The sequence below is a fragment of the Lonchura striata genome, chromosome 5 (genome assembly GCF_050655825.1).
Source record: "Lonchura striata isolate lonStrDom1 chromosome 5, ASM5065582v1, whole genome shotgun sequence".
Lineage (NCBI taxonomy): Eukaryota > Metazoa > Chordata > Aves > Passeriformes > Estrildidae > Lonchura > Lonchura striata.
In genome coordinates, this window is record NC_140707.1 from 34,318,447 (window position 1) to 34,342,286 (window position 23,840).

Below are 23,840 nucleotides of genomic sequence, written 5' to 3' on the forward strand. Positions count from 1 at the left end.
ATGGCACATTAAAAGGCATCCAAGAAAAACTAAAACTAGAAGAATACCAAACCTTTCTTATCATATCACTCTGATACATGAAGAATTCCCATTCTTAAGCTTAGGGTTGAAAAAAGGTCTGTCCACACAACTGAGTAAAAATGCTGGGACTCTTCTATACACAGAAACTGAAACAAAAACTGTATTTAATCATCATTCTAGCTCCCACCCAGGCATAAGGTACCTAATCTTATGTATTATCTTTGATTACAAGATTCCTAGCCTGGAAGAAGCAAAATATATTTATTTTTATTTAGAGGTATTTATCTTCATTTCACAACAGAAGCAACCTGGCAAGCATCTTTGACACTTTAAGTGGAATATGCAGCAAAAAAATCCCCATCAGTATCCCAAACAAAGCAGTTGAAAAGACACCCAGAAAAAGAACTTAAATTAAAAGCTTGCTTCACCCAGAATATTCCACTTGAATTAATGAAGCTAGGCTTTCAGCCATTCATAAATCAGAAAATACAATATCTGCATATGACCATGCCCAGTAATATCTTGTTTGCTGTATGAGATAACAGGAAATCTTGTTTGCAGAATATGGGATTTTCATGTATAAATTACAAGTTCTGTAGAATCTAACTAGGCTGCTTTTCTCTGACATTTATGGGTGTTTCTACTATCTTCAACTGGAAGACACCAAGAAACACAGAGCAGAATTCTGCTAACACAGTGTATCTATATTTGTTGATTGTATGCATTCTGCACAATATTGTTACAATATATATTAATAAAACAATATTATATTTTAAACCAGTGAGGATGACCAAGTAGAATATTAAATGGATTTTGTTAAAAAAGTTATTTTTTCAATTCCTATTTAAAATTTATTTCTTCCAGAGAAAGTAAATCTGGGCATTGTAACCATATCAGTAGTATGCCGCTGTTACAATTAGACTGACTCAATTCATTTGGACTATGAAAAAAGAAATTGTCTTAAACTAGGTTTAATTTAAAATATACACATCACTGCTGTATCAGAAGCAGTTTATAAAACTGATATCAGGGATGCTACCTAACAGTTCTTTCTTTTTAAACAATCTCACATATTCAATTTTTATATTCTCTAAGGCCAGAGCTCATGCCAAGCATTTTTACATAGAAATATAATCCATACCTTTGATTTAATTTGGAAAGCAAATATAGTCTGTTTAAAAATAGCAAGAATTATTTTCAGAGGGTTTTTTTTTTTTTTTTTTTTGGTTGGCTGGCTATGTTTGGGTTTGTTTTTTGACATGACATGAACACTGCAAAAATATTACTTTTCTGAAAAGAACAGGCTTAGAAAAATTAATTATGTGACAGTGCTAGCTAGAATCAAGCACAAGCAGAACCTATGGAACCTTTATAGCACATAAATACATTTTGGGCTACAAAGCTACTATAGTCTACATGTTTATTCCTCTTGAACTTTAAATCGCAGATCTGTGCAGCCCTAATAATGCATATACTTGTGTTCTGATTCAAATTTTTAGATCATTTTCCTAGAGAAAATGAAAATGGACCTAGAGAATGGCATTGATATCCAACTTTCTTCATCTGAAAGCTATACACACAGCTTTACTCTATGGCACACCAATATCCAAGTAACAGGATTATTACAGAACTTGTGAGTCAGTTGCAACAAATGACTTGATGATTCTCAGAGGTGGGCAAGTTGATCATCAACAGCTCTGCATTAACATCAGTGCATTAACAAACAAGAACAAATAAAACTCAAACAATTGGCCCTTGCTATCACTGGGGATAAAAAAAAAAAAATCTGATATAAAGTATATGCCTAAAATGCCACTTAAGGATCTCTGCAAATTCTTAGGTCAGAGTTGGTTCAGTTACACATGACCAAGCTGTTGAGAGCAGAAAAACCCCAGCCGAGGTAAGTGCAGCTGTGTGCAGCATGTGCAAGGCCTAATTGCACATCTCCTTGACTAACCAGACAATTTTCTTGCTTTAAATTATGAACTGCATCAGGAAGAGGGTTTATTCCATCTACCTACTTGCAAATGTAATCATGTCATGCCTTCTATACATTTCAGAATAAATGCAGAAAACCTACAGTCCCCAGAAATGGAGAAAAATCTGCATCATTGGCATTTCTGCAGCTCGTGATTTTGCTTCTCACCAAAGTGTATTCCAAATGATTACCCAATCAGTGTCAGCATAGTATGCATTTTTTCATAACTTGCTGTTATTTACATTATTCATTATGCACTACTAACAAAACTTAAAATACCCCCATATTTTTCCTCTCAAACATTGTCTATTTTTAGGGCCATATTTCCTCCTAAGTTCACAATAGAGACTGAAGGCTGAATAAGACAATGTGGTAATATATTTTCAGGTCATTGTCATAAATTCTTTATCATTCACATTCTGAGCTGCATAACAGAAAGAATTTATGCATCAATTATTCAGCCTTCACAGCATCTGTGTCAAAATTAGAGGTAAATGTAAATTTGCCTTAATTAGTGCAGAGCATTACACCAAGCCTCTCCATATGTATGTTTTCTCTGCTTAGACTTTGTCAGGCATTTCACCAGTATTTTTCATTACTAGGGTGCCAAATACCATCAAGTAAGTAAATATGGGAATCCTATCTGTTTTTGCCCAGTGCTTTGCCGACATTTTCTATTTCATAGATGCTAATATCAACAGAATTGAAGATTAGAGTGTCAGACATCATCAGTGACAACACCTACCTTCTGAGAATTCTCCATCTTTAGCAGTCAGGTTCTCAGTCTTTGTTTTTTGTAGCTGTGGGTTAACAGGAAAAAAATTGTCTTTTTTCATGCAAGGATCTCATTGAACGCACTTTAAAGTAAGAAGCATAAAATCATTACCATATATATAGATGTGTTTACTTCTTAAAAAAATTTCAAAATACTGCAGTTATTATTTACACTGACTAAATTTAAGATCCTGATTTTTTTTTCTAATCTAATTGCTTGCAGAAGTTTGTAATAATAGTTTATTATCACAGCAAAGCAGCAGCATGGACTTGCAGCCCTTATATTCAGTAACCTACAAAAACCCCTTTCTGAAATGCAAATTAAGTAAGAGAAGTAGCAATTTGTAATATTTTATAATTCAATGAGAATTTTGAAGTATTTACAAGAAAACTGTCTCCTGCTGCAGGTCTTTGAGCCTCAAAAACTTTAAAGGTTGGTGAAAACAAAAAGGTATTAAGTTTTGAGGAAAAAAGCCTAACATACTACAAAAATCTAACATAATGGAAAATGCCAGGCAATTTAAAGAGATGGTCCATTATCAGAGCTCCTAATAATTATTCCACATTTCTTATTTTGTTTCTTTCATCACTAAATTGGTAGTTCACTGTTCATTTTTACTTTCTGCCTAATGAGGTCTATTCTTCCCTTGCAGCCAAAAAATTGAATGTCCTTTAGAGGTCTTATCAAAATATGTACCTTTTCAACTTCTAGCATTCATACAAGCTTAAGGTAGAGGTAAAAGGACTCAGGCTTTTCAATGTAGTGTAATAAATAAGCTTTTGGTCCTTATAACTGTCCAAAAAATATTCTGAAACTGTTTTTTTATACTTATTGATGAAGTTTATTTGAGATTTTTTTGAATGAGCTACGAACATACTACTCATCTTTTAAAGCATTGATATATTTTAGTTGTATGTGCATACAGTTCTCAAAACACTAAGCCAAGCTTCTAGGTGTTCCTACAAGGGCAAAATAAACTTTTAAGGAACCTATACTCAGTGAGCTCTTTAAACATGGATGGCACACAAAGCCTTCCCTTTTCCCTTCAGTAATCTCACAAAATGGCATTATCACCATTTATTAATATGTTGTTCCTTTTGTTATCCATCACAAATAGCAATTGCTCTGACTCCTATTGCAGGAAAAAAAACCAAGTACACCAGAAAGTTTTAAAATAAAATTTCAAATGCATGCTAAAGAGCTCTGTATTTCTTTTTACATGATTAGTTGAAGTTTTAGCTGAGAGCAGACAGGAAGAAGATAGTTAGTGCTGGAACATTGACTCAAATAGCGAGATGAGTGCGTATGTTAATACTGTTGAAGACGAAAAATTTGTGAAGTGGAAGGAAAGAAGCAGCTCCATGAGTCTATGTAGAAAGTAGCTTTAGATAATGATCCAAAAATTTAGCATTTCTGGCTCAGGGAAGCAAAAAAATATGCAACGAGGAATGTCAGAACTGTTTAAATCTCTCCTCTCAGATGCATTATGTTCAGTACACAAGGAAATTTAGGGCAATACCCCTGTGGTCAGGAGTATCAGTAAGCACAAAAAACATGCACACCCCCAAGCATGTTTGTCAGCTGCATCATTCAGCTAAACTCAGAAGAAACCTAATGTGGAAGTATCTAGAGTTAATGTGTGATCACGCTACACAAATTGTAAAACCAATCTGGCTATATACAATTTCTTTGGTTGGCTGATGCCTTTCCAAGACCATGGATACAGACCATAATTTTTACTACCTGACTACTTTTCAGGACTATACTGGGGACTGTGTTATGCAAGTCTTTATCAGTAACAATTTCTTCTAGGCTGGCTGCCATCAAAAAGAGCTTTAAAAGCAAGGTAGATCTCCTAAATGACCTTTTCTCTGAAACACAAGGACTTACAACAAGCTGCTGTGCTTACAGAGCAGGAGAAGCCACCACTAACATTGTTCTCAGCAAATGCGCTATGATGATTAAGCAACTTTTCCAGCCTATTTTTGAAAGACCTTTTAGAATGTTAAGGTCTTGCTTATACCTTCACAGGCAGGCCTCAGTATTTGTCCTTGGTGAAGGAGGATACTCCTTTTTCTTTAGAATATCTGATAGGTTTCCTTCCTTCCAAGTCTTCCCCAGGATGAACAATCCCAGCTGATCCAGCACAGCCAATTTTTCAATCCCTTAATCTTCTTCATGGCCTTTCCCTGGACTCACTCCAAGTCCACATTTTTCTTGTACTGTTGAGCCTGGAACTGAATAAAGCATTTCAGGTTTGCCCTCAACCAGTGGTGAGTAGAGGGGAATAATCACTTTTCCTGCTGGGAATAATTTCCAGATGCAGTCTAAGTCAAATGCAAGCATTTGTTGCTGATTCATTCATCTTATCATCTAGCAGGACCCCAGGTCTTTTTTTTTACCAAGCTCTTTTTCAGCCACCTGGTTTCCAATGCTGCTCTAATGCATGGGGTTGTTCCTCCCCAGGTGCAGAACTTGGCACCTCCCTCTATTGAACTCCACCAGATTCCTGGCAGCCCATTCTCTGGCCTGCCAGGGTCCCTTAGAACATATCAAGGTGTAAAATTGAGGTTCGCTCTGCCCCCCATCATCCAAGTCTTCCATGAAGATGCTAAACAATATTGGTTCTACCAGTTCTGGGATACACTACTAGTGACTGGACTCCAGCTGGACTTTGTGCTGCTGCTGAAAAACCTTTGAGCCAGCAGCTCAGCTAATTTTCACTCCACCCCTCTGTCCACTTCTCTAGTCATAACTTACTTTGTAAGTTTGACTTGAGGATGCATTTCAGACTCTGTCAAAAGCTCAGATCAAGATAAACAACATTCACAGCTCTTCTCTCATCTACTGAGCCAGTCAACCTTGCAGGTTGTCAGATTTATTAAGCAAGAAAGTCCTTTTGTAATTGCATGCCAACTCCAAATAACCTTCTGTCTTTAATATGTTTAGAAATTGTTTCCCTGATTATCAGCCCCACGGATTCCCTTCCCTAGAAGGAAGGCTGGCCAGTTTGTAGCTCCTAAGATTCTCTTCCTCAAGGACAAGAATGACATTTGCCTTCTTCTAGCTCTTAGGAATCTCCCCCAAACACAATGACTGCTCAAAACCAATTAAGAGTGACTTCACAATGACATCAGTCAATTCCATCAGTGCTTGCTGTCAGGTTTGCTCATGGACTCGTGGATGCCCTGTTTGCTCAAATCTTCCCTAAACCGACTCTCCTTTACCAAGGGTAAGCCTTCCTTGCCCCAAACTTTCCCACAGGTCTGAGACCAGTGAGAGATACCAGCTTCACTCAACAGATTTCTATTTTAAATGCATGAAGGTGTGGCTGTGTTGAACCTGTCAAATATGACAGAAGGTACCAGTAGGCACAGTAGGTGCCTGAGTTAACCTTGGAAGGGACTTTGTTAATCCTGCTTTATGCCAGATCAATCTGAATGACAAATACAATGGTCAGAAACTGCAACTCAGCCTCAGTGAATCTTCTGGAATACATTCACTGCAATACCATTTGAGTGCATGAGACTAAGGGAGGAAAATTGATTAGCAGTTTCATTTCTTCTGGACTAAGGTTATGATCAGGAATTAAACCCTCAGTGTTTAATAGTGCAGAGAGAATTGTCATGCTCAAATTATGATACTTCAGTGGGCTCCCCACTTATGCTATGGAAAGGAGTATCACTAAAAGAATCTTGTCTTTGTTAGGAATGTAACATAGCAGTGCTTTGCAAAAGAGTTATATGAATAAATAAAGTTAAATAAGTAATTAAAAACTTGGGGAAAAATAAAGAGTATGTCAGATCTCAGGAGCCCTCTGTGGCAAAGTGGAAAACAGATTTTGCCTAAGGGGAAAAAAAACACACACAAAATTATTCCTTCTATAGGATTTTCTGGTTTGCAGCAGAAATTTTTTTTCATGGTCTTGGAATAATCATAACATTATTCAAATGGTGAGCATCCAAACAATTAGAAACAGGGATAATGGAGCATGCTGAAAAGAATCCACCATCAAGGCATAACAAGTCATAAATGACAGATAGAAAACAAAAAGACAACTTTTTATCTATATTCCCTTATCCTTGGAAGAGTAACAGAAAAATGAAGTATAAACATAGAGAAAGATTCTATTCAATGAAAAATTCATTAATATAACATTCATAATACTCTAAGTCCTCCCTTAGAATTTATTTCCTAGAGAGACAGTTGTCACAAGTAAAAAGACTTGAGAAACTCCATTTTTTCACAAAGCACATTCACTTCAGATCCCTTCACAGGACACAACACTACTAGTTAAGTTCATCTGCTAAGATGTCCTTTTTCTTTCAAGGACAAAAAAAAGCAAACCATACCTCCCCCATGGCTATGATATGTTAATTAACCTATCATTTCTAGAATATAATAGCTTGTCAGCAGAAATTGTGAACTGGCTTCAATAAGGCTCTCCATTCCAGATGATAAGTATCTTTAATTAGTATTTAAGCACTACTAGGTAGCCATATTTGGATGGTTCAAACTGCTTTTATTAGGCTTGATAGCCATTAGGAGTTTAAAAAGAGCATCTTACATTAAACTTTGTCTTCAAGACATAGTCTCAAAAGAGCAACTAGCAAGTTCCTGCTGGCCACCTTAACAGTAATTTTTTCCAAGTGCATCTACAATTAGGACTTCAGTGTTGTGTAGGTGTGTTAATCTAGAGTTACACTGAATCAGAAAGTGTGATCAGGCTATGATGACTTTCACTTTACTGTAGTTAGCTGCCGTTTCCCTCCCTGGTGTATTAAAACTATATGAAGTATATCTGACTACAATCCACTGGAGTACTGGCAACATTGAGAAATGGATATACATGATGAACAGGACTTTTCCTACAGCTTCACCATCTTCCAGCAGTTATGGACTAAGCCACTATTACAGCAAAATTCAATTAATTTAAAATTACACAGCAATAATGATTATGTTTTCTTTTTCTCTGAACATCTGTCATGAAATGTTTTCATCCTCACTGAACATTAGTCAAACACCTGCTTCTCTGAGCTGTGATGCTGTGGGGAATCATTCTCCAACAGGGGTTTAATATGTGCTGAAATGGGAATGAGTATCTGTGCCTTTAATTAACATGGAAGAATGTAATAATACCAAAATCCTCTAACACCTCCTGGAAGCTGAAACATAAACTTAAGTTCTCTTTCAAACTGAGTTGAACCACTTGAAGTCATTTCAAAATAAGGATCAAGAATAATTATGAGGGATGTCATATCTGAAAGACAGTGCACTATCATTAATCTTCAGGGTTCAGAATTCCTCTTTGTTTTTAACATGTTTCATTTCATATAAAATCAGGATCCAAGCATATTAGAGTAGTTTAAGTGCTTGTGCTTTTACTTGGCACATGCAGTTCAATATATATTTCCCATTCTCATTCCTCTTATATAAATTCTACCTTGTTTTTACAAGAAATTGTCAATTCCTTGGATTGAAAATAGATTAAATGTACATGACCACACTTAGAAAACAGTAATATTTTGTTTAACAAAAAACTTATTAAATTATTACTGTTAATAAATGGTGACAGAGTATGAACTCAAACATGAGGTTCCTATGTTTCACATATTTTAAGGCTTGTATTACACACTGGTAGGCTGAAAGCTGAGTTAGTCCTGCCACTGGCCTAACCTAAATTATGTCAGTGCAGCAGAGGCAGGCAAACAGAGATCACCACCTGGTGACATTTTCATGAGTAATGTTTAGGACCATTAGCATTTTTCAGAATATATGTACTCAAATTAGGCACATTTGCCAGCCATTACAGCCTTATCAGTGCCAACTTCTGGAGGCCAATGTGGCTCCTGAAAATAGATAAATAAAGAGAAAATCATAGTATGCATAAATTACAATGCAGTTGAATAAATGATAATGGAAAAGCAGTGAATCAACCTGAATATATGACAGATTGTTATAACTTCAGTAAAGAAAATAGCAAGCAGTAGATGGTTACAACCATATCTACAGGGACAGCTCAGGTCCCATTCCTTTATTCCCTTTCTGGACTGAGCCTACCGAACACCAGATTTTTGTGGTAAGCTTCTCCATACATGTAAAAATCCAAGGCCCTCATTAAACACTGCTAGATTTCAACTACTATTTCAGATACCATATTGTCTAAGTCTCCATCAAGAAACAATTCTAGCATTGTTTATGCACAGGCTATTGATATAACCATTTGGAAAACATATTTCTGGGATTTCTTCCCTAACCACGAGAACACACAGAACAGTGCTGGATATGAGGGTTTTATTGTACAACAAAGCAAACTGCTAGCTGAGCTGTGTTTAGTACCTGTCCCCTAAACCTGGGTGAAGATTAAACTAATTTTAACCTGAAACAACTAAGTTCTCTAAGGGGTAACTGTTTGGGTTTCACTAATTTGCATCTTTTAATTCTGCTGAGCCAGAGAAGGACTTTTGTAGCTTTTCTCAGCTGTATTACCACACTGTAATAATAATAATAATAATAATAGCTATGGATAGTGGGTGGTGGTGCTAATGGAGACAAGGCTTTGCAGTAGTGCTGGAATCACTGCAATTATCCTGAGCTAAACCTTGTATCTAATTCAAAATTTTGAGATCTGCAGGTCAGGTCTCCTTAGGGCTTTATGCTAGCGTTATGTATAATTTAATGAAGAAGAAAAAGTTACCCTGGTTTCAAGAAAATAATTAAGCAGGCTCCAGTTCTGGTAAGATCAAAATATAAAACTATACAGATCTTGGAACCAAAAGAATTGGGGCTAAATAGTAAAAACATTAATTATTCACACTGCTATCTACACATTTAGAGTGGTCATCATCGTTTCTAAATACCTGGACAATAAGGGAAAAAATCCTAACATGAGTGACTAAAATTTTCTCATAACAGGACCCAGTCTGCCCTAACAATAGTCCCTCAAAATATAAAGTCTAAAAAAAACATAGACAAAATGATATATACACACATTCTAGAACATGGATAAATAATCTTTAGCCAGTGATAGATAAACCAGAAAACTGTCACTATGAACCTGGGGAAATTGTGTGGAGAAAAGCATTGCTAATTATTTCATCTTTTAATAAGACTTTAAGGGAAAGAACTGACAGAGAACTGATCTGGGTTTCTTGCCCTAAACCCTCAGAAAGAGCTATTGCATCCAAGAATGTAGTGGCTGATAACTAAAACATCCAGGATACCTCCTACTGAAGAGCAGATAAAATATGTCATTATCAGGAGAAGAGCAGATGAGCAGATGCACAACTATCTCAATATTAATCCCCTAATAATTAAAAATACATACCTGTAAAGTATCTTATTTTTTCCAGATGTCTTGCTATAACATGCACTCCACTGGGGCTGGGGGGCTGGGCAGGCATTACTGCATTTAGATCAAGAAAACCGAGGCTCTTCAATTGCTGAGTACACTTCAGCATGATGTATAGGAAACACTCTATGCTTATTTCTTTTTCATCATGGAGTTCATGAGGTATAAAGAAATACAAAGCAAATGGAAAGTTGGGAAAACTGGAATACATTAGGGAACAGCACACTACAAACATAAATCTGTGAGAAGCAATTAACTTTTCTCTTTCTTGACCCGTTTATTCCTATTCAGTTGACATTTTATTCCAAACAATCAATGAACAAGGTAAGAAATCAGTCAGTTTTCAGAACTCATGGAAGGAATGACTAAAATAATATAATAATAAAAAACATATCCAGAAAAATAATTGTTAAAAATATTTTAGAAAAGGTCTCTAGAGAAGTTATTTTCTTGTAGTGACCAATGAGTACAGCTGGTGAAAATTTTTGGACATATTTGAGCAGTCCTATCCTTGACCATTCTCAGCACTGCACTTCACTCATAACTCGTTTCAAATTTTCTGGTGCAAACTCTAAGACCTATAAGACTTGAAAGACTCTCAAAACAGACAAAAGCTGAACAGATTAATTCAAGATCAAGTCACGATTGCAGTCATTATGACACCTGAGCTGTGTACATTTCAGTATTTTTAGGAGCTTTACTTAAGATTCACTTAAAACTTCATAATGATGAAACATAGACTATTTGCACGTGTCTAGGTCCTTCTGATACCAAAACTCTCAAAAGTCTGTTCTAGTTACTGGAGTCTTAAAAAATACATACATATCACAAAGAGACAAAGAAAGGCAACACATGCATGAAGAACACTGAAAAGAAAAGAATTTAGAAATTTTAATAGAGTATAAGACAAAGGATAGTGCCTTTTAAGACTCTAATTTCTGGCACAAAGTAAATCCTTGGAGTGGTTGAAAACTTCCAAAGAAATTATGAAGAAAACTACACTCGTTATCATCAGAAGCTGCAGTTAAACAACTTTATTTCCATATCTAATTTTTTTTGTAGATATTATTCCTGGTATTTAGATTAACCTTTACTTGAATGTAGCCTGTTTAGACCAGAAATGCATACAAGAGCAATCTTCTCAGATGCTGTTGAAAAAATGTTACAGCATTAAACAAATAATATTTGTCATCAGTCAGAAAATCACCATTTTCCTCACAGAGTTCTCAGATAATTTGAACTACCCTGTGGACTACGTTTTCTTGTCTATGAAGAAACTGCCAGAATAAAATGCTTCAGCTAAATTTCTGACACATCTCTGTAGCAAGAGAATTTTAAGGAATGTTTCCATCAGCACACTTCCCTGGAATCGAAAATGCCTCCTCAGGGAAACAAGTATTCCAACAGGCTCTGATAAAAGGCCTTCCATTGCAAACAGATACATCACAAAATGGTACTACTGCTGAAAATAAGGATCACTCATCTAAGCAATTTTCAGTTGTGATTCCCGGAAAAAACAATGCTAGAGATACTTCAGTATTGATATGATAATCTGATGATGCTCTCATTCCAGAGCACTAATAATAATGTATACAGAAGGAAAAAGGATTTATGGAATTTGAAACATCTTTGTCTGCTTGTGTATATATCACTATAGTGTCATACACAAAATAGAAGCTTGACCTATGAGAGGAATTCTGAGAAAGTAATACATCAGCAACATAAAATTCCTTAGACAAGTAGTAATAATAGGCATACATGGGCACAGTGCACTGTTCTAATACACACTTGGAAAACTGCACCCTCCCAGACAGCATCTCAAAACTCCAGATCAGAGATTTTTCACTGAAATCTATATGAGCATTTTTGTCCAATAACATGTTCTTAAGTGATTTGTAAGACTCAACTACTCTTTGAATCTGTCTCCGATAGTAAAATGTAGTTCATATTTTTGATTACTCAATCACTGAGTGTGTGCCATGATAAGCAAGTGGCAGATTTCAAACCGAAAGTGTTGGTCATAGATACTGTCCTTTATTAAAAACATCCCAGTTGGAATGGACAGGGATTTCACAAATCATTTGCTAGCCATACTGCTGTGCAGTAAACACTGATACACTCTGTACTTCCTACGACATGAAAACTATTAATTAACATGACGCATAAATGGATCACCTTATGCACAAACAGCTGTTTCTATGCTTTCCAAATGGATATACTGAAAGTTTTATTATTCATGTTATATACCACTCACAAGTGGTGATCCGAAAATCTCAAGGTGCAAAAATACTAAATACTCTAAGAGAACATCAAGGTAATCTTGTAGTGAGATTAAAAAAGTATAGAGACTAAATTTCATATAGCTGTTCTGACAGGCAACCTGCACACTAGAGAGTCTGCCCAGTTCCACAGATGCAAATTAATGCTGATTCCTCACAGATAAACAGCAACTTAGATGAGCTGTGAAACCAGCAGGGGAAAAACAAATTATAATCCTGTGTATTTCCACTCTGGCACTCTCAGTACTCTTTGATGCAGTTCTACTCTTGGGAATTCAATAAGCTTTCTATTTTTCATTGTTTGTGCTAGGGCTAAATGATGTACTGTTTCTGGAAAAGCTTTACTCCTCCTAGAAACCTTTTTTTCTATGGTTTGTTTTTGTTTCAGGATTAAAAAGTAAGAACAGAAATGTTTTTGTCCTTCTGAGAAGCTAACATTTAAAAATGTGATATATAGAATATAAATTTTGGCAAAAAATCAGATGTGTTTATAATATATTTGTATTTAATTTTCTGTTTTCAGTTTTTCTACATATGCTAGGGTTTTTTGAGCTATAAAGGCACAGAGTAGAAGACCACTCTATGTATAAGCAGAGACAGGGAGGCAATCAGCTGGAAAAAAAAAGAAGTTAGCAGTAGCAGTAGAAAAGTTGCTGGAGAAATTATTGCATAAATAAAGAGAGTAGTGGACACTGCTGTGCCTTGTACTTGCAGCATGCTTGGAAAACTTATTTACAACTCCCTTTCAATCAGACAACACTATTCCCTTGTTTCTAAATTCTAAGATTAATTCAAGCTGGATAAAAGAGACTTAGGCAAAAGAGTGGCAATTTTGAGAGAAAAAACTGTATCACACGGAATTAGCCCTAACTAGTTCTTGTGGACTCCATGCATCTGCTGTCAGGATGGGTCACCACTCTTTCTCAGACAGTAAAAAGACAGAAGTATTTTTAGAGACTTAAAGCTTTCTTTCAGCACCAAATTTTTGGCAACAGCTAACAGTAGTAACTACTTGCAACAGGAGCAAAGTTAAAATCTACCTTGTGGATTTCCATGCCAGCAAGGCCAATCACAGCTACTTCAGAAATAAAATATCAGACTCTTATCAGTAAAGAATGGTATTATTTTCTTTTTTTCCAACCACTGTGTGTGGCTTTACTGAAAGGAAACCCTTCTAGAGAAGCTATTGAGGGAGTAACATCAACACTGCACTGAGGAAACCCAGACTATTTTACTACAGAGGCAGTACTGCAGAGCACCTGCATTAACATGATGCATCTTATCAGAAAGGAACAGGATGTTCTGGAAGCAACGTCCATCCAGCATGAAGTCACAACCAAATAATGTCTGTCTGTTAAATCAATCCTGAAGGGGCAGCCCAGGAAGGGAAGAACAAGACCTTCAGCTAATTACAAGATTGGCACACCTTAGTTAGTATCAAGCCAAACATTACCTTGGATGTATCCTGGTTTTCTCAAGGCTTCTTCAGATGCTTCAACAGCTTTTATCCCTTCATCTAAGATACATAACTGTCTATATGTGCAAGAATGAAAAAGGGCATAAGCAAGCTCTAGACATTTCACCAAAAGGTGAGAAAAGCCTGTTATTCCAATGGCTGCTTCACTTATTCTCCTACTCAATTTTAAAAGCTCAGAAATCAAGGATATACATTCCTGCTTACTGCCAAAATTATCATTGACTGATATATACCAGACCAATCAGCATGGAAATTAAGCCGTTTCAATTGACAGTTAAGTAGATTTAGCATGGTCAGTTATTAAATTCCAAGAGAAAGAGTGAGAGCACAAAATGTACTCAAGATAATTTCTTAAATTACTGGACTGTTTCAGAACCAAAGATGTAAATATACTATCAATGACAAAGGACATCAGCATGTAGGAGATATCTAAGATAACTTCCTGAATCTGACTTCTGATACTTGGATTCCTTGAGGGTTAAGTATTTTTTTTTCATACACACATAATGGCAAATAAGCAATATATTAAAAAATTGAACAATATAATAATATTACATAAATAAAAGCAAGCACTACAAAATCATATTGAATTTAGCATTACAGATATAAATGTTTAAGCCATTTTATGGCTACAATTATTATTCATATTACTGTACTGTCTAGGGATCCTACTGAATGAAGAATCCCACTGGGACAAAGAAGTGGAAACACAAAAAAAAAGGCAACTCCTGGATCATAAATCTTATAGTCTAAACATTGGACAAAAGAAATGAGCAATACACTCAGAAATATATAAACGAGCTAAGATGGATCAGTGTAATAAAAAAGCAGTCATAGCACATAACAGCCCTAAAGAAATACGTTTTGAGGAAGGAGATACATTGCAACTATACCTTTTTAAGATTAACAAAATTTTTCTGTTGTTTATAAACAAAAGGAATTGTTAAGGGAACAAATCTATCAATCCTAAATCTATTACATAAAAATTCTCTAGCCCCTGTATAATCTCTACTGATGTACAGGTTAAAAAATTGTCAAGCCACCCTTAACAAGATTTTTCTATCTTTGCTGAATAACTGAATCTTATTCATAAGCAACCATGATTTTAAGAAAAGCTAACATACCATCTGAGGCAAAAATGAAACTGTCTAATTTCACAAGTCTGAATTTATTGTGTATATCAATTTTATTCTGGAGTTTAAAAAAAGAAATTATAGAAGTTACAAACTGACCAGAGATTTAGAATTATGAACTCGTCATTATAGGTCATTCTCTAGCAACCAGCTGAAATACTGAAGCAAACTACTCCCACCAACATAACACAGGCCCAATTCCTTCCTATTCACAAAGAAGCAAGTCAGATGTCCTGGCTTTTGGTCTCTCTCCATTCTTCCAGTTTGCTACTGCTTGGAAAGGTGTCATCAAATATGCTTGGCTTCTTTAAGAGATGGATCTTCTGTAGACAGCCAAACTGGACAGCAATCTCCACATTCAGTGGCTTCTCACAGCTGAGCTGCAACATCCCCACAGCTCTGCTTGCAGTGGGCTAATTAACTGAGAATGGTGCAGCTGTGTTATACAAAACCTGTTATACAACCTGCCAGAGAGGAACACTAAAACTAAGTTAATAAAAAGGATTCCAAGGCTGAAGAGTAGCAAATTCTCTGTATGGTCCCATAAAAAGATTGCATCCACATTGTGTCTCTTGCAAATTAAGCTGCAGGCATTAGTGCACAATAAGCACTAGCCAAAAATGAACAGGGAATGCTATGAAAATACATGCTTCATCTGGTCAAGATACTTGTCATGGTATGAGGTGTAAACCTTATTATTAAAGACATTTCTATGACTTGTAAGCCTCCTAAACACTTACCAGGCACAACAGATTTTCCTCTTTGAATCCTTGACTATACTAATGAGGGACAACACAAAAATGCATTCCTTAAAAATAAAAACAAAAATGCAAATATGCCAGTAATACAATTTCACATCTTATTATGAAACACCAAATACAGACTTGCCCCCTGGAATTCTGGTCAAGTAATGAGCACTGGATAGAGAAATCCAAATATGTGAAGTAGAAAGGTGTGAAGAAGGTTCATACAACCATGGTCAATCAAGATCGGATACAAGTAGGTGGTAGGACTAATAGAAGAGCAAAAAAAGACACAGTCTTCAGGAAACATCCATCAAGCTGCTTCTACTAAAATGATGTAACTAAAGTTATGTCTTAAAGACAGTTAAGAGGAAATGGGAAGAGGTCTATTATACTTCTTAAAGAAAATGTAGGATATTTGGGACTTAATCCCATCATCCTCCAGAAAACCCTTCATAAATATGCTAAAATGAAAATAAAACCTTGAATCTGAATAAAGTGATGCAAAACTCAATGTAAAACAGAACATGTAGTGCCAGCAGCTATAAAACATGTACAGTATAGTGCAGTGGAGATGGCTCCTTCTCTCAACAGCACCACCCAAGGAGTCAGCCTGAGTGTGACGTTAATTCTGAGCAATGGCAAAGACATTTTTGTGCAAACAAGTGACATGACTTAGCATTAATCCAAACTTGTTTGAATTGCAGTGGCAATAGGATTCTGCTGACAAGCTGAGTCAAAGGAAACAAGCAAAATAAATAAATAAATAAAGGGATTCCACTGAATAGCAAATATCACAGAAAGGGCTAAAGACCAGCAAACATCAGTGGAAGGGATTCAGTACTAATGCTGAAAGACTTCTGCCTCATTTACTTGGATTCCTAAATAATCTTGTACACAATTAATGCAACCAGCAATGCAGGCAAACAGACAAACAATTCTTTTTTGCAGACTTGGGAATTTTATACTGTCCTCTTATTTATATCATGCAGTGCCATGTTTCATGCTTTTTAGAAATTAACAGATTACTGTGAAGTCAAACGCAACCTGTATGTGTTTCGTATTTATAACTTTCTTTGGTTCAGTCTTGCTCCAGGTAAGCTTGCAAGTAGATAGGGAAAACCTTGACACAAGTCTGGAGACTACAATTACAATTCTAAGGGGACCTTAAGGAAGTAGAATTAAAGTGAGCTTTAAATGCAATTTTAATTCCATACAGTAAGAAAACTGAACCTTTTGAACTCCTTGACAACCTGCTCCCATGCCACAAAACAGGAATGAAACTGTAGTATAATAGCAACCAAGAATCAGAGTATGACCATGATGTTTATACAGGACTTGAAACGGTATTAGGCAAAATCACAAGGAGGCTTGCAAATTCTCTGTATGATTTCATTAGCAGAGGTGCTTAACCCAGTACAGAAATGTTTATTTGTGGCTTTATAAGATGATGTAGTAACTCATATTAAAAGCACAATATCATATCTTACTAGACTGTCTCTCCTTCCCATTTCCCAAACTAAGCAAATTATTTTTACCTGGGTTCCTCAGTCACATCAGAGATTACATTGTGAAGAAACTAATGACCTGGAAAATCCAAATTCAATTCATTGTTATGAAAATGTTCCAAATGGTAGGTGCTACTCCACTGGCATGAAGAAAAATCTCCCTCCCTTTATCAAGAATTTGTCATGAAGATTATCCACTTATTATGTTCCTAGCTCAGAAGACCCTTATTTTATAATTGCAAACCAAAGAAACATAAAACCCATTATGAAGGAAACATCTCCATTGCAAATATGTCTCTGTAAAAAAAGGTATCATCAGATCTCCTTTCAGAAAATTGGTAAAGGAGAAAAATCTGTTTTCCCTAAAGTTTTCTTATAATTCAGTGACAGAAGGGTTAAACAAAAAAATCCTCTGAAGGTAAACACATAAAAAGTATGTAAAAAATTTGAAATAAAACCTCATCCTTCATTAACAAATCCACAATACTCAGCAGTTCATGTGGCCAGGATGTTGGTAGAGAAAGCCTGTAAATCCCACGCATCTGACCATGGGCTGGCCTGAAAATCAAGAACTCAGGTCAGTGGTACATCAGTGTCACAGAAATCCTGTTAACTGAATCCTTCAGAATAAATTTCTTAGCTTCCAAGCAGTATGTAGAATACCGTTTCCAAAGATTACATTTAGCTGGCAAGTAAGTTTTTACAGTGAATGAGACAGTGATAATTCAAAATAGCAAAGAATGCCAAGAGTGCTGCTCATATTGGGTTTTATGTATGCAACATGCATACACACACACATACACACACCATAGTTTCTTAAAGAGAAAAAATTTAATTAAACAGCAGTTGTTTAAGGGGTATGAAGGCTTGTTTTATGGATATCAGAGAAGGTGGTTTGGTATGCAGTAAAAATTACAAGACTAGATTGCTGCAGTGCTAGAAGGTAAACAAAAGAAACACAATGTATGCTTGCTTCTTCACAAGCATTCTGGCTAGTAACTTATGAGTTCATAGCCTTCAAAAGATCCATCTTTCTCCCAAGTATTCAAGACAAAATTTTTTATTTTCTATTATTTCATTTTTCTGTGAGCCACAGTAAAAATCTGGGGGTCTCTTTTCCACATACTCATCAATCCTTCTATATTACCTGGACCCCACTGTACAGTGAGAATAGTCTCGAATGTTCATGTCATTTAATATAAAACAAAATCAGTTTTAATGTACCAATGTCCCAGGATTCCAAAATATAACTAATTGGTAGTCTTAAAGGAAACAAATCTCTTGAAACATGCATCCAGCAAGAAGGGTATTGCTAGATTTCTTCCTCTGAGAAGTACTGCACTTTGAGCACTAGAGGATCATATGACCCTGGGGAATAAGATCATAGCATCTACATTAGTACATTTCTGAATTATTAACAGTAATGCTATAATTTTGCATAATTTCATGATCATTTTCTCAAAGATGATGACCTAATAATTCATTAGGTACTCAGAATATGTAAGGAGGCATGTGTACTTTGCCAATGTTTAGTCAGAAACAGTCTGCTGAGGAATTGCCACATTACATAGGTACAGCTTCTACATCAGTGTTTGCAGTTCTCTCATTACCACACCTGTTTTTGCCTTTGGGCTCATCTTAGATATTCTGTTATTTAACTTCTTTCATTGTATTTTTAACTGAGTTACCTAACTACAGGAAAGTTTAAGTGCTAATTTATTTATGAATACTATTTCTGAAACACACGCTAAAAAATGAGCTAGAAATTATGGGCTCTGAAGCTGTAAGTAAACAGCTTAAAAAATAAAAAAATTTCAAAATCTATATATCTATACCAATTAGCTAATGTAGTATTTGTGGAGACAATTAAACAATTAAACTAGCTCCCCCCTCCACCTACTAAAAAAAAATGTAATGACCTAATTGCTGAGGAAGAAATGTTCATGGCTTCATATTTTTTTCAAGTCAAAAAGGAAAGTAGCAGTAGCTTCTTATGTACCGCAAAATAAAGTTAAAAAAAATTGTTTAGCCTACATTTGTACCTCTGAAATACCGTATTTGCCTGAATTAGTGGAAAATTTACTAGCATCACTTAGACTGGAAACTTAGAAAGCTGCTTAGCAGCTCCAAAATACAGAAGCATCTGTTGACTCAAGATATCTTTTGTCACAAAAATTCATCTTTAGCACTTCCTGGCTGCTCTAACTTTCCATTATCCTTTTACCAGTCTTTAAATCTCATTTCGTATCTCAATTCATTTTCACTGATATGTCAATTTAGCACTATGGTAAATGTATATTTTTTTCCCCCGAGAGTTTTTCAACTTTTATTTTGTTGTTCTTTTTCAAGACACAAAATAAATTTTCAGTTGTGGGGCACATTACCAGACGGAATCTACAGGAACAATCCTGAAAGAAATGTCAGAAAGTACTACTTTGTAATTCCTTCACATACCAATCCAGTTGCATCTCTGCACTATTTCAACTGGAAGCCTGCTGCTGGACTGCATATTGCCAGAGATTTCTTTTTAATTTTCAGCCTAAAATTTATTCATGGTCAAGTGCATTCACTATGTAAACACTGTCCTTGGTCTATTCATAAATACAATTAAGCATATTTTTGCTTTGCTAAGGTCAACTAGCCATGCTGTTTTAACCTTTACTCATGTGGCATTTCCTCAGCCTCTGAACAGTAAACATTTTCTGCTCTCCAGTAATCCAAATTGGATTGCACTAGAAGCTATAAAATGCTATTAAATATTATTTTTATTTGGAAACAATCTCTTGTCATCTTACATATTATAGGTATCTACATATACAACCATCAAATCTATGAATTTATTTGTAAAATTATTTTATAAATTATCTCTCTTCTTAATGAGAGCTGACTGGCAAGAAATTTCAAAACACTAAGAAGTACTAATAATCTTATGACATGCATAAAAGTTCATCCTTGTATATTTTCTTGTAACCTACAATTTTTGGGTAAGCTGTTAGATTTTTTTGAAGTAGTCCAGACTGACAGGTTCTATTTATGGGATAATCTGAAGTATTTCACTTAAAAGTAATTACATTCAATGCCAAAATGCTAAGTGGCCATCAATAATACTCTAAACTCTGAATTATTTTCAGAAGAGAAACACAAAAGTTAAGAAAATAGTGTCAGAGGGTAAATGTAAGCAATTTAGCCACTGAAATAATCCTGCTGTTACTGACTGTCCACAAAGCTGAGCACCACTGTGCCCTACGCAACTGCCATACTACACAAGTGTTTTAAAATTAAATGAAACTCCGGATACCTTTTCCTCCTTTTGTGGATTTTGTGTTGTTGGTTTTTTTCAATCAAAGGCAATGTCCCGAAATTAGCAGTACTAAAAAATCTGTCCATGGCATTGTTTACAAAAGCTCCTTAGAGACAGTAACTACTTGATTGTTGAATGTAACGTTTATTTTATTAATGATGAGAAGTAATCAATGGAATGCTAAAAAAAAACCCCAAACTTGTAAAGAAATCTAGTCTGAAATCTGAATCTGTTGTTTGAAGCAAGTTCAGTGGTCACGGTAACAGCAGATGAAAGTGGACTCTTGCCCATTGTGAAACAGGCATGGCTCTTCTAAAAAGGTCACAAACTTTTCAAATATAGGCACCATGTTTCAAATTTTGCACATACAAAAGATGTTCATGTCACTCAAATTACACAATGTGGCAGTGTTACAAGTCTGAACATTATTGTCAATTAATGGCGGAGAAAAGAGCCCAAAGCTCACGTAAGACTAATGACCAGGACAGCTCCTGAAAAGAGACAAGAAGTATAAAACAACAGTTTTCCTGTTGTATGTGGGTTTGTGTGTGCATGTGTGAGAGTGCATATAACAAAAATGTTTAATAGTAAGTTCAGACAATAGCCCATCCACTTGTTCTCAGCTTCTCCAGTTTCATTTTAACCGCATGATAAAATGCAAATTCAAATCCCATAGAAACCAATAGTTAGTACGTTGTTGACTGGTTTGAGCCAATCAACGTTGAGTTTTTTTATAATATGCTGAATGTCTTCCTTTTTATCTACTTGTCAGCCTCTGGGTATGTAGGATACTTGACTGTCTCAATTTTCTCCTTAACTTTGTAGGATGGGTATAGGCCTGTTCTTCCTAATTTCCTATTGATGCCTTTTGAATAACCATCCCAGTGGTTTCCAGCTACTCCAATTATATCTCCAGGTTCCATAGGAATTTCATCAGCAGTTCGTGGATGATGAGCATAAATAGCAATCTGGTTGTGAGCATTCTGTCCCCCAAAGTAGTAGATATCATCCAAAGAATGGAAATACGCCGAAGCATCTGGATGCAACGTCTGCATAATTTCATAGGCAACTCGACAAACCTTAGAAATAAAAACAGAAGTCATTAATATTCTGTGTGACATACCACACAGAAATATACCACAGAAATCAATAACCAATGTATAGTCATATTTCCTAAGAATATCAGGGTCTGGAATGTCTGGGTTAAAAAAAACCAACTAATTAACCAACCGACAAAAATAGGCCCCCAAAAAATCAAGCTAAACCAAACCAAAAAACCTCACAGAATCCCTGTATATTTGCTACTAAAAAGCATGAAATTTTGCAGAATGTTAATTAGGCCTCTGGTGATCAGATTTAGTAAACAAATAAATAAATAAATAGATAAATAATTAGTATCATCTACTCTTCAGTTTAAAATTAAAACATCTATATGAACACTAGCAACTGCTTTTTAAAATTAATGCAAGTAAGTTTTCTTTTTCTACTACTACCACTAAAAATTGCATTTTACTTCCCTTTGAACCTTTAGAATTTACATTTTCAAATTTATCATGCAGTAATGAGGCCTTGCATTTACTTTTCTAAAGGAAGTACAAATTTTCACAACCAAACAGTTCCATAAGTCCAAGACTTTAAAATGCTGTATATATTAGAATAATGATAGAATTGCTGGCAACTTAGAAGACAAATAATGAAACTGAATTCTATCAAGACAATAACTATGTCAGTGAGAAGAAATATGCATTTTTACTTGTCATTGTACCCTATTTTATGAAGGGAATTTTCTTCAGACTGTACACATGTTGCCACATCAGAATTATGTTGTATTTCTCAGAGTTGCCAGAACCACAAAAGCATACCACTATATTAAAAAAAAAAGTTTTCAACAACTGGCTAGAAGGCTCTTCTCTGTCAGGTGTCTGGCTTGGCTTTTGTGGGTTTTCTGATTTCTGACCTCCATTACTGTATCTTTCTCTAATTTTGCATAAGTTTGATAAAGGCCGATTAGCAATATAGAACATTTCTTTAACATGAAGAATCATTTGACCTTTTTCATAATTTTCAGTCTATGTTAATATAGTAAAGTTTGATTTTACTTTTATTTTCTCCCTTTGAAGACACAGTGAATAGAACTTTGATCAGTCATACAAGACATAGCTGTACTTTCCTTTGAGAGAGGCATTTGCTTTAAAAATGTAATAGATTTCCTTTTATCCCTCTGCATCTGAACTTTAAAATAACTTTTCAGAAGTACCTTTCAGAAGATCAGGCTGAAGTTAATTTATTTCAAAGTACCTGTTACACACTATAATATAGAAACAAGTTTGATTACTCATATATTTGAAAAAGGCTATTTATTTTATAGTTTCCATGACTGTTTTTGTTTTGTCCTCTACATGTCCGTGTACCCCAGGAAGAGGACATACACAATATGCACTATAAAGATTTTAAATCTTTCAGTACAAATGCTTTAAGCAATTGTGTCCTGCATATCTGACATAAAACATTTAACATCTCCTCTCAGAAATTGTTTTCTGTGTAGCACCAAACCTGGGTGACTAAACTGTAAACTGTTGAGGACAGCAGGCAAAACATCCACATGCAGAAATATAACTGAAGCCAGCCTCCCTTTTTTTATTCCCAGATCCCATGTTCTACAGCCTGTACACTTACCTGTACAATTAAAAATACAAAGACTAATCAATTCTGGAAGGAAATGAAGTTATATCAGTCAGAGGGAGCTATGACTTCATCCAAATGAACAATGAAGGGACAAAAAAATATCTTTGTTCTAACGTGTATTCTTAATTCTCCTGCTGTGTTATGATTTGTGTGACTCCCATGTGGTTTTTCTATAAAATTAAATTAATCTATTCATTTAATGTGACGTTGCTGAAATATAGTGCCAAGGTAGGTTGTTCCTCTTGACTCTTCATTTCATGATAGGACTAATTCCTTAACAACAGTATTTTAAGGAAATACCTATTCTTCAACTTCTACCAATGTTCTTTTAATTAATTAATTTTAGTTGATTAATTCCCAGTTGATACAGGGGAATTCCTGTTTCTATTCACATATAGTGTCATTTTCTCTTGATACCTCTGTAATGATGTTCAGAGTCTTTTCGGAAAAATAGAAAAAAAAAAGTCAGCATAAAATTGATTAATGAGAAAGTCCAAAACCACAATGGAAATATATAAGAATACATTTTTAACCTCATTTTCTCTTGACACCTATTGGGCAAAAGATGGTCATTAACTGCCTTATTTTG

The 23,840-nt window shown here is 35.3% G+C and overlaps 2 protein-coding genes across 12 annotated transcripts in view; one reads left to right on the forward strand and one right to left on the reverse strand.

The window, feature by feature from the left end:
* The window catches only part of LOC110472148 (astacin-like metalloendopeptidase), a 305,051-nt gene that overhangs the window by 249,751 nt on the left and 31,460 nt on the right, over positions 1 to 23,840 (forward strand). The window lies entirely within an intron of this gene.
* The window catches only part of FUT8 (fucosyltransferase 8), a 97,248-nt gene continuing 91,485 nt past the window's right edge, over positions 18,078 to 23,840 (reverse strand). For all 11 annotated transcript variants that reach the window (XM_021533259.3, XM_021533257.3, XM_021533253.3 and 8 more), the window contains one exon: positions 18,078 to 21,645. In XM_021533259.3, the coding sequence (XP_021388934.1) occupies positions 21,328 to 21,645 (318 nt within the window). In that variant the 3' untranslated portion in view covers positions 18,078 to 21,327. The remainder of the gene's footprint in view (positions 21,646 to 23,840) is intronic.